The sequence below is a fragment of the Formica exsecta genome, unplaced genomic scaffold (genome assembly GCF_003651465.1).
Source record: "Formica exsecta isolate Colony F162 unplaced genomic scaffold, ASM365146v1 scaffold301, whole genome shotgun sequence".
NCBI lineage: Eukaryota > Metazoa > Arthropoda > Insecta > Hymenoptera > Formicidae > Formica > Formica exsecta.
Genome location: NW_021850268.1, coordinates 65633 through 78263, shown reverse-complemented (window position 1 = coordinate 78263; position 12631 = coordinate 65633). Strand labels below are relative to the sequence as shown.

General features: G+C 35.8%; 2 protein-coding genes across 2 annotated transcripts; one reads left to right on the top strand and one right to left on the bottom strand.

Annotated features, from left to right (window-relative positions):
• The first annotated feature begins 4083 nt into the window (after nt 1–4083).
• LOC115237633 lies at nt 4084–8058 on the top strand. Its single transcript, XM_029810808.1, has 8 exons — nt 4084–4131; nt 4221–4403; nt 5459–5491; nt 6942–7071; nt 7165–7422; nt 7509–7680; nt 7788–7870; nt 7943–8058. Exons 1-8 carry the CDS (start codon nt 4084–4086, stop codon nt 8056–8058), a joined length of 1023 nt encoding a protein of 340 aa, XP_029666668.1.
• A 442-nt stretch (nt 8059–8500) lies between these two features.
• On the bottom strand, nt 8501–9480 carry LOC115237635. Its single transcript, XM_029810810.1, has one exon. The coding sequence runs from the start codon at nt 9364–9366 to the stop codon at nt 8650–8652; it is 717 nt and encodes a 238-aa protein (XP_029666670.1). The 5' UTR covers nt 9367–9480; the 3' UTR covers nt 8501–8649.
• Between the last annotated feature and the right edge of the window lie 3151 nt (nt 9481–12631).

Here is a 12631-nt window from a genome sequence, read left to right as displayed (position 1 = left end):
GCTTCGCTCGGTCAACGTTCGTAACGTGATCTGTATTCGCGTTACACGTTGAGCAATCATATCAAATAATATGTATTTAGAATAATATATTTAATAATTTCTGTATAGTCTGTTCCCATCCTAAATACATAATACTAATCAATATATAATATTTAATCAAATATGTATTTTAGACAATTAGATTTTTTGTTATTAAAAATCAATTCATTTCATTTAAATATGTGAGAGATTTACTAATTTCTTCGTTAGATGATGTATTTTCTCGCATTTTTACAAATGAATATAAAGTCTGCAAGGTTTGGCTAGTAATATAAGATTTAAAGCGTAGTAGTGTTTAATCAGCTTAATTTCTGGCTATAGTTGCCGGCTCGATAGGAAGAAGAGAGACAGAAAACAGTACATCTGTCCTCTTCTGTTATCCGAAGCTAGCTGAAGCGCCGAGCTCACACGTACGCTGTTTGCGCTTGTGTGTATTATCCCCTCCACCTCGGTTGCATGTTGCTCGCGTCTCAATTCTGGCATCACTGCTCGAGAGTACGATTTGGTCAATTGATCCTGGATGTACTGGGATATTTTTTGCTTCAAAAAACTATTTGGACTCGAGCCTTACGATAACTTATATTTTTATATTATTATTATTATTAATTTTATATTTTAGACACACACACACACACACACATACACATTTATATGATACACAAATATTAAATAAAACTTATTATTATATATAAAAAATGTCAATTATTTCTACGCCTTCTTCTTTCCTTTTCTTACACGCGAACGCCTCGCGCTATCTCTTTCTTTCCCTCTCCCAAGTGCATGCGAACGCCATTCTTTTCCCACTCCAATGCGAACGCTATCCTTTTCCTACTCGTGCGCTATCTCTCTCTCTCCCAAGTGCATGCGAACGCATCCTTTTCCCACGCCAATGCGAACGCTATCTTTTTCCTACTCGTACATGCCTCGTGCTATTCCTCTCCCACACATTGCGAACGCATCGCGCTGTCCTTCTCGCTAGAGATGGGCAATACAGTATCGATATTTCAAGTATCGATATTTTAATATCCAAATATCGATATTTTGTATCGATATTTTATTCCTTGAATATCGATCTTCGATATATCTATATTGACCGCTTGTGATAACAATTAATTTTTCGATTTGTTTTCTGATGGTTATTATACGAATTAAAACGGAAAGCACAGACTTCTGCATAATACATAATGCATAATGCATAAATGCATGAGCCAAATAGAATCCTTCATTTTTATCCCCCAGGTTGGAATTAAACGATTGGCCCATTTCCTTAAGGTAGAGACAGGACGCGACAAGCGTCAAGCAGTGAGCAGCAACCCAATCAGCGAGGCGATATTTTCTATGGCGTAGAAATCGTCCTATCTGAACCTACCTTTATTCGTTATCCATTATACGTTATGCAGAAGTCCTTTGTTTAGGCAACGGTGTAATTTCATTATTCATGAAGTCAAATATTTGATGCTTTTATGGTCTCAAGCTCAATCAAGATTGTTTATCGCTTTCTTATTCCGTATTCTCGTGAAAAGAACAGAGGCCCAGGCCTCGATTCTCCCATGAGCGTTTGTTTTCGGGTGAACGAGCAAGTGTGAGTTCGAAGCCCAAACTTTGAACCAACCGTGTTTTACCTTTAGATTCTATTTGTGATTTTAATACCCGAAGAAAGATTTAATATCTCATTAACCGAAATTTAATCGTGGCCATCTGCAACGATTTAATGATTTAAGAAAAGAAGAATAAAAAATATCAGAACACATTTATAATCAAGGTGAAGATAAAAATAAGCGAATGTATATTTTTTTATTTAGATTTCATTATTCCTTACTCATCTGTTCCATAGTTGAATGTGTAATTTTCTAATTTGTAATTTTTACAGAGTTACATTTTAAAAAGTTATTAATCAGGTGAAAGTACATGTGGTTCCCTATTTCCTAACCTCAATCTAACAAGTGCTCTCACCTTCTATAAAAGTAGGCGTGCAAGTTTTCCCTATTTTATTCTTTGAAAAAGTTTTATAATATTATTTTCTAGATTTTTTTATATATACAGGGTGAGTCTGATAAAAAGTCCACCATGTTTTTCTCGAAAACGATTAGAGATAGGGGAAGACATCCATTATCAAATTTGTAGGACAAGTAGGGACACATATTTTGATGGCCTTGAACTTGACCTTGAGGATCAATTGAAGGTCAATTTTGTTTTCTTAAATGGAAACCCCCTTTTTTATTGCATATTCTTGTAGCAAGTGGCACCCGTTTGACCATGTTAATATTGACCACGGTCCCAATTGACCACGTTGATATTGACCACGGTCCCAATTGACCACTGTCCTGACTGACCACAGTCAAGATTGACCACGTTGATATTTACCACAGTTCATATTGACCACGGTCCCGATTGACCACGTTGAGACTGACCACGTTGACATTGACCACGGTACCGATTGACCACGTTGATATTGACCACGTTAATATTAACCACGTTGATATTGACCACGTTAATTAGTGTACAAAAAAGCAAATAATTGTTTAAAAAAATACATTGTAAATAATTACATACTTCTTCTTTGACCCTCAAGGTCAAATTCAAGGTCAAGTTTAAAGTCACCAAAATATTTGCCCCTACTTGTCCTACAAATTTGATAATGGATGTCTTCCCCTATCTCTAATCGTTTTCGAGAAAAACATGATGGACTTTTTATCAGACTCACCCTGTATATATTAGGTGTACAAATAAGTTTCCGCCGTTTTTTATCAAAAATTGGGCATTTACATTTTCGCACACAAAAGAATATATTATTCTGATAAAAAATCACTAATGTTTTAAGGTTATGTTATTGACTGATGTCCAATCTTACGATAAGGACGTTTTACATCTGACAATTTTAACCATAACTTACTGGTGGCGCCAACTTTTGTCAAACGGCGGAAACTTATTTGTACACCTAATACAATATATAACTATCAAAAAGAGGTACCTTATTTTTTATGCATTATTAAATAATAACAATTCTCTTTGTTCAGGATTGAAACATTAAATTCAGTCGATAAATCTAAACGGCAAATTCAACTGACAAATTCGAACAATAAAAGACTACATCAAAACACGAGCGAGGATAAACACCGTCGATCAGACGATCGGCGCATGATAGCGTGATCCTCGAGAAGAAAAAACTGTGACAAACAGATGGTTCTCGAAGGTTCGACGTCGAAAAACAGTATTATTTCCATCGGCAGAGCGCGAGAGTTTCCGCAATCGGTCGATTTAGTCTGCCGCTGACGACGATTCGAGCTGGTCGATAGCAATCAATCATTATTTCTCGGGTAGCATTATCTCGTGTCATATTCTCGCTCGTGTCTCGTCGCGCTACTCATAGTCAAATTCGCGTTTTATTCAATTTCAAACCGAAGTGTCTCACTCACGATCGCATCATATTATTGTGGCAATCAGTTCTTTATGGTTAAATCGTTTAATCGCTCTTTTTGTTAGTGAAGATTGTTAAATTGTAAGTGGGGAGTTCTCGAGAGCCGCCGATCGTTCACCGCATCGCGTATGTCTTCTGCCTCGCGCTAAAAACCATCCGGCGTCCGCGCGCAAGATTTCCGTTCTCGCGAGGGCTTCTAGCAAGAAGGCCTTCAAGATTTCTGAAACACGGAGAAGGGCAGGTCATCGAAGGACGTTCAGAAGATTTCCGATCTTAGTCACGGGACACGTGTCGAGGCTCGCTCCCGGTGTTTTCTAATAAACGTTCTTAAAACTACGCTCACGTGAATAATCTTTCAACTCCTATTCCTCCAGGCGAACCTACGGATTCACGCTACACATTGCTTCTCGCTCAACTCTGAGCGAATATCTGAAAGATTCAGGCGATCTCGTCGAGGTCGACTCCCGAACATTCTTCATATAGTGCCGCCAAAAAGTGCTATTTGGAATTACTTTATAAAAAGTGGTACAGTTGCTAAATGCAAAATCTGTTAGCTAGATGTAAAGACAGCTGGAAATACGACCAATTTGCATTTTCATATGAATCGTTCTCATCCCAATATCGAGATGGGTTTTGAAAACAAATCTGCAGTATCCCTCAAGAGAAAACAGATGGTAATATATTATATCATAATGGTAATATTATATTATTCTTCAGTTTTATTATTTAATTGATATATGATATATATTTATCTCAATTTTAGTCCGAAATAGACAACGAAGATGTTATTGACTGCAATGACTCAGTATCATCTCCGGCACCATCTACATCGTCAATTAATTCAGAAACGCGATCGGTATCGATTTCACCGTCGATTTCTGTTTCCAAGCAATCTAAGATTGATTTAACATTTGAAAAACAAAAGTCGTATCAAGGTATAAAAATTGTAATTATTCGTGTTTCAAATAACTTATTTTGGACAAATATCCAATCACCTAATATTTAAATGTTGTGTACGTAATAATGGTAATACTTTTTCACTACGCGGGATTACTTCCTCTTTATTTGGCGTTCGTATTACGTTAATTTCTTCTGTTTCACTTCGTTCGATTTCCTCTATACTTACTTGCGGCATTAACATTTCGATAATGTTATCCGTTGTATTTAGAATGCTTGCTGCACATATGTAATTCGTAGGTTCTACTAGGCAATTACCTATAAATATTCCTGGTATTGTTTCTTCTGCCTTTATCACGCCTATCGTGTTCTTATCAGTAGCGACCTGTATTATAGTTTCGCTACGTGGTTTCAATGTCACTTTTAGATAGGGATAAAGCTTTAAGATATGCTGTCCTACCTTTAATTGCTTTGTTTTATAATTGCAAGTGGCTTGATGTTTTCGTAGGAAATCAACGCCTAGTATTCCGTCATATTCTATCGGAAAGTCATCCTTAACAACGTACATAGTGTGCTTGATTCGGCGCTCTTCCAGAGTTATTGTCGCCCTAAATTTTCCAATTGTACATATCTTATGTCCTGTTACTTCTGTAAGCGCTATTTTATCTTCTGTTATTAGCATTTCGTCTTTTAAATGCTTTACTTTAATTAGTGATATAGCGGCTCCCGTGTCGAACAATAAATTTATTTGTCCTTTTTTCGATTCTCGCATAAGTAAAGTGACTAAGTCTAAGTGTTAGATCTCCTTTTCGCTTGCTCGTTGCTCTTACGATTTTTATTTTCCGGTCGCGAATTATATTGTTTGGTTCGGCTCGATTGATCTCTATTGAGTCGTCCGTGTAATAACCAACATTCTTCGCGACCGTGTCCGGATTTTTTGCAATAATTGCAATATTTATTTACCGTATTTACGCGGGGTTGTCTATCGGGTTTCGGCAATGAAAATCGGTTCGCGTATCGACTAATTTGACAATCTCGACCGTAATCTCGATCGTTTTCCCGCATTTTTGACATTTTACATTCATTTGATTTTCCTGTTTATAGGTCGGTGTAAAATTGTTGAATCGTATGACGTTAGTGAGAATTCGCGGCGGTGTGTTAGTCTACTAGATGCGCTTATTGATGATTCGACATCAATATCTAGTTCTATATTATTTGCTATTAAACTGTTGTCTAATTCGCCGAATGAAAATTCGCGTTCGATTACAACGTTTGCTCCGAGTTCTGGTTCGGACAAATTCTCGCTTGAATTTAATTCATTTAGATTTCTTCGTACGTTATCGCGTATATCCCGGAGTGCTTCTACTGCTACTCTTATAGGGCTTACTGCGCTATTTCTAATGGCTCTATTCGCTGGTTCGCTAAATAGCCACGATTTATTCGCTACGCTTTTTTGTTGCGCGTTTCGGTTTTCCGACATTCACGCTTTTACAAATTTTGAATTGTTCGACTTACAATAATACGATGAGCAGCATTGTCTCTCGTTCATCGGCCGTCGGGCATTGATCGTCGCATGCTGTTGAGATAGGTCGGTGCGCCTTCTTAGGTTCCGCTTATCGTTGTCGCCTCGATGTACCGGGTGACTCGAAGTTCCTGATGGACTTCCTTTTCCTCGGTTGTGGTTGTTGACCGTTTGACGGAGTTTCCTTTGCTGTCTCTTGTTCTGTCGATTTTACGGAATTTTTCTTCCTCGTGGTTGTAGACCTTTGCCGGTGTCGATCTTGTTAGAGCTGGCGTATCCCACCGCTGCCACCAATTAATGTTGTGCCTCTAGCCGCTAAGGAAGAGGTCTTTTGGGATTTATACGCCCAAAGGATTAGGATCCACGCTCGAAATAAGACACTCCCAGACGTTAGGTATAAATTGATATATTTCACAGATTCTTGTACACTTTCACTTAGTCGCGATTATAATAGTCGGGCGCGATACGTACAGTATATCGATACTGTTGATATGAGCGAGCGAATAGCGAACGATGTTAATGAGCTATATTACTGAGCTAGCGTCGGTGCATCTCAATATATATTAATTAATTAGGTCGTTGATTAGGGTTGAGTGTGGTGTCCCTGACCGGAGCATGTCTCGTGCTCCGCTCGTCAGCTGTCTCGTCAGCTGCTTACTCAGCTTCCGCGAACTTGACCGTGACTTCCTTCTCTTTACTCATTTTACTTTTATTTTATTAATAATCTTTTATTCTTTCTTAACTTTCTCAATCTTTTCTGTTCTACTTTACTTGTTTTATCTTTTAATCTTAAGAAATCGGTCGGGTTACGACAATATATATTAGTGTATATAAATCTTAAGAATTAGATAGTTATAAAAAATACAAAAGTAAAAACTATAACCTCAATTTCGAAATGGTGAGAGAACAAAGAAAGAAAGGAACTCTGTGATAATTAATAATTAAAACGAAGTTGCCTATTTTCCTCTCGTATTTATTAAATTGTTTAATGAAAAATTGAACACTTCATTCTGTAACATAATATTAATTTTTTCTCTACTAATTGTAGTTCATTAATTTTTTTAGATTCAATTCGTAAACACTTGCGGTGTTTGTGAGGAAATAATAGATAATAATAAAATTTCTATTCATAAATGTGTAGAAGGCTACAAACAAGTTTATATCGATGCAAATCGATATTTTTATCCAATTTGTGGTAAATATAAATAAAAATAATGTATATTCTGAAAGCAATTGTAAAGATAAATTATAAGTATATACTATTTTAAACAATAATTTATGATTACAGATAACGGACAAATAATACGGCGAAGTTTAATAAATAATACAGAAAAAATTGTAAGAAAGAGAATAGATGAAATATCAATCATCAGTGAAGAATCATCAGAGACGCATAGTAATTTTCTAGATTCCACGGATATAGAAGAATTACTAATTGAAGAAGTCGCAAAACACGAAGTGCTATATAATTATAGTTTACCTATCCAAGAGCGTAATAGATATGTAATTAGTGAAATATGGACAGAAATTTCAAAGGCTTTAAATGGTATAAAAGACATAATATTAGATAATTTGTGTATATATGTAATATACGTGTATATATGTATATATGTCTGATGTATTTTTATATAGGTCGTTTAGATCCAAAGCAAGCTGCCAAAAAATGGAAAACTTTACGAGATAGCTATTCTCGTGAGCTGGCAAAAGAAAAATTACCCAGTGGATCAAGACGACCTACTTTAAAACGGAAGTGGAAATATTTTGACCGAATGAATTTTTTACGCGATACCATATATACAAAGAAGTAAATATTGCATAATCTGAAACTATTCTTACTATGCCATTATATTAAATTGCTTTGTTTTATATTTATAAGCTATAATAAACATTATGAATATTATATAATTACAGAACATCTGATAATCTTCTTGACGGTGATAATCTCGATGGTGAAAATAATAAAGAAAATATACCACAAAAGAGAGGACGAATTTGTAAGTATTTTTTATATTATTGGTTTATATTTATCTTAAAATGCTTAAAATAGGTTTATTATTTTGTTATAGCGGCCATATCAACAACTCAGCATCAACTTCAATTACTGCAATCAGCGCTGTTCCAGAACCTGTACAATTGCCGATATTGCCACTTCCAGACAAACAGGATGAAGTCGATGGTCTAATGCTAATTATTTCTACTCAACTACGAAAACTACCGGGACGAGAAAGGAGAGTATTGTTATTTGAAATATTATCGTTTGTAAATGATAAATTAATAGATCTTTCTTATCTCATGTGATTTTCCTGCATAAAATGCAGGCCAGTGCAGTATTTACACTAAAATGCTTTAGTTATTATATTATATTTCATTTATTATTTTATTTTGTATTAATTATTATATTTTTTAATAGTATTATTATTATGTACTATTATTAGAGATTCTAATAGTTCAAAATATTATATCGAAACAGTTAAAAATATTATGTTGAACAAATACAAAATATATTTAAAAGTTTAAAGTAATAAGTTAAATAATTTTAAAATAGATTAGATAAGACAAGATAAATATTAGTTTATTAAATATTAATGTTAAGTCTTATGTGGTAATACAATCTGATGATATACGAGACTGAATGTAATTTAAGATTAAATAAAAACAACGGTTTAATTTGAAAAAATTGCGTTCGCCGAAAAGTATTCAATGTTGTATATTTTATAATATATATATATATATAAATTTATTACAAATTTTATTGATATTTTAGGATCATTCTTCACTGATGAATTCGTACGAATTGCCATGGAACAGCTCCTTCTTCATTAAAATATTCTGTAAATTTTATTCGAATATTTGCAGCTTCTCTTGAATATGTATGGTTGGAACAAGCAGCAATATTTTGTAGAACAGAGTTATTAGTTTCGACCATATTTCTCCAAGTGCCTGGTATAATTGATCCATCATTCGTTTCCCTATCGACCATTTCAGGTGTTATAAATGTTCCTCTTCTTGTTATATCTTGCTTACGAAGCCAATTGTGCAAAACTGCTGTTGCTTTCACCATTTTTTCAATTTTTTCAACAGTATCAACTTTTGCAATTGTCGATTTTCTATAAATTCGCCATTGAGCTGCAAGTATTCCAAATGTATTCTCGATCATTCTTCTTGCTCGGTATAGCCTGTAATTGAAGACTTTCTTTTCAATCGATAATCCCTCTCGACCAGGATATGGTCGTATTAAATATGAGCTCAATGGAAATGCTTCATCTCCAACAATCACATATGGATATTCAGAACTTCCTTCATAAATTTCATCAGCCGGTGGAACATGTATTTTTCCTTGTACAAATCGCTGACCCATTCGAGAATTTTTAAAAATACCACCATCACTTTGACGGCCAAAAGCTCCAATATCAACTAAAGTGAAAGTATAGTTAGCATCACACATCGCTAATAATACAATGCTATGGGTCTTTTTGTAATTGTAATACATTGAACCGGAATGTTCAGGACTCTGAAATATAAACAAATAAATATTTGATTAAAAACATAGAAAAATACTACATCATAATATTTCATACCTGTATGACAACATGCTTTCCATCTGTTACGTCCTGGCGACTTCACGATTCCTCTCTTCCGCGAAGTTGCAATTTTTAATTCGTTGAAGTTTTGGAAGATTCCCACTCTTAGAAAGTAGAATACACCCCGAAAAAAGAGATATAAAAAGAAGACTCGAACGGACTTACACACTTATTGTCCGGTCTTCAGCTTCACGCAGTCTTACTCTGTACTTTTGCACCGTAATTCGCGAGTTAGGCACTTGTGCCACCAGTGTCCTCACTTGGCATCATCTCCAGAGCAACCACGAATCGAACATCGGGCTGCCGACATGAAACACAGAGCGAAACACCGTACAAATTTACCACCCCTCCATCTCTGAATTACTATTTAAAAAAGTAAATTTAATTGAATAATTTTTCTTTTCCTCCTTTTTGTCTTGTTTTTTTTCTTATGTAACACATATGCGAGCGACCAATTTTATATTTCTGACCGTTCTTAACATATACACTTATTTACTGATACATATTGATTTTGATTTTATGTTTTTATCCTTTAATCAAATATAGTTTTATATTGTATTAACCAGTCAGAACTTAAATGTCAACGATACAATCTTCCCCTTGCATTACTGACTGATGTCCTCCGTATTAATGTAACACCCGCGAATTAACACACACACACACATGCACATGTACACTCACCGAGAAATTATAATTAACAATATTTTATTTTAATTTTTTATAATCATGTATATCCACCATTTATTTTAAAAATGAATAAATTTACATTTTGTTAATTTAAAAATCAAAATAACTCATTATTAACCCCCACTCATTCCTCCAGTCGAAAGATTGCACTTGGTCCCATCCCGCGTAAAAGAGATTAAATTCTCTTACCAAAAAGGGACCACCGAACGAACGTCTGAATAACCAGCGTAACAGCGACTCAGTCGTTTATCTGCTTTTCAGACCTGTCAGTTCGTTCGATCCGATTCCAAATGCCACGAGACGTTTAATTTCGGGAAAATAAAAGATAGTTGTTGCGTCCTTCCGTCGACTCATCCTTCCCCGAGTCTGGACGTAACACATCCAAAGCTCCAATACAATGTGGAAAATGGCATTTTTCATTAAAATCATGAACAATTGCTTTCCACTCTGTTTGATTGCATTGCATTAATACAAGCGGTGATAATATTTCCCATAAGGCTTCACACGTTTCAGCGATGATTTGAGATACTGATGTCAAACTAACAAGGTAATGGTATGACATCGACGTCATACTATCTCCACTTGCTAAATATCTACAATAAAGTAAATAAATGAAAATAAAAGACTAGAAATATAAGGTAAAAGAGTTTTTTAAAATATCAAACTTCAAGCATATTGATAATCGTTGTTCTGCTTCAATTGGTTCACGAATGACATACAATCGAGTGATTTTAGGTGCTACTAATTGTAATAACTCTTCAAATTGAGTGGTACTCATTCGAAAATAATTTCGGAAACGCAAATCTTCCAATTTTAATACAGGTAAAGTTGTATAATAAAATCCATAAAGTTGACGTTGTTGAAATAATTCAGATATCCAAATGTGAGAAGCGGATGGCGGATCTACAGGTTATTTGACCGTAAATCGCCGGGAATCCACTGTCAGGATAGGCGTGGATAGATTTTGTAATGTGAGGGTTGTTGACTGGATACAGATATTTACTAACATAAACAATACGTTTATTCAACTGCGTACTACACATTCGCGATATCAGCCTTAGTGTTCAGATTAAAACAATATTCTCTTGTACGATAGTCGAACACCGAGTGTCCGGACTCTCGCCGTTGCCCGCCAAGTCCCGGTCAAGGGAGGCAAGTCCTCCAATGAGGCGCGTGAGCTCACGCTATTCGCGTTGTAGCAACCAATCAACGGCCGCGAGGCCGACGCGCGCGCCATCTACTACCGCCATGAACTGGCGGTTATACAAGGTGTAACCTTACAGCTCGACCATTCTGACATTTACATTCGTCCCGAATGTTACAATAAAATTTTTCTTATGATTAGAGTAATGATCACAATGAAATTGACTTAATCTAAGTCGTAGGAACTTATTTAACGCTTAGAATTACAGACAGAACTTAAGAAATACTAATATATGACTAGTGAGAAAGACCGAGGGTCGATTATCCTAATTTATGATTAAATAGGCTTAAGGGAACATTTTTACAATTTAAAAATAAAGGATAAAACTTAACGACAGGTTAAGAAGGGAACTAAAAACAAGGTAACATTTTTTTTTTTTTAAGGACGATTTGAAAATGTTTGGCTATTTAACTAATAATTGACAAATTAAAATTTGGAAGTTAATTTGTTAGACACTTAGTAATGCTGCAGAAAGAGGGAAAATTGATTAACGTTAATAGAAAATAATGGATCAATATGGATATTGGTGGAAAGTAAAGTTTTCAATAAAAATTTAAATTATTAAAGTTTTAGTTCAACGTTTTCGAAGTTCGGCTTTAAAATATAAATAATTAAAGACTCTAAGGAGAGTAGATGCGTAATAGCGTATTTCTACGTCACACAACCCACAGGTATATTCCAGGATTTCATCCTATCCGAAGAAAGGATAGAGTCATAAGGTTTGGCCGTTATGTTAAAGCCAGGGGTATCTTTGTAACGGTTCACCTTTCCCGTACGCCGCGGATCAAGGCTCGCCGGTGCCAGGATTCGGGAGAAGGGGGAAACTCCAACTAACTTTACCTCGGTATAAGCGGTTTAAATAATTAGGTTTATTCAAAAAGATATTTAACACTGAAAGCTATGCGAAGCAACATGCGGGTACGGTGTGTACAGAGTTTTGCGCGGGAGCGGTTGTTATTCGCAAGGTGACGTGCAAGCACGGTGCGTACAGAGTTTCGCGCATGAGCTCGGGAAGCGAGCGTGGCTTAAGCGGCCGTGTTCTGCAGTCGCGGTGGTCGCATGCAAATAAGCTATGATTAGTCCGAGGTACAGTACAGATCTTAAATACTACCGGGTGTCGCGTGGCCTTCGATGTAATTCCAACTGCCTGGCGGCCTTATCCTTAAAAGGACGGGGTGTCGGCGTTCTGTCCTTAAAAGGACTGACGCTCCTTAATAGTCTGAAGGCCGTGCGTAAATGTGGAATTCGGCGCGACACTTGGCGGGAATCTTAATGTCTAATTA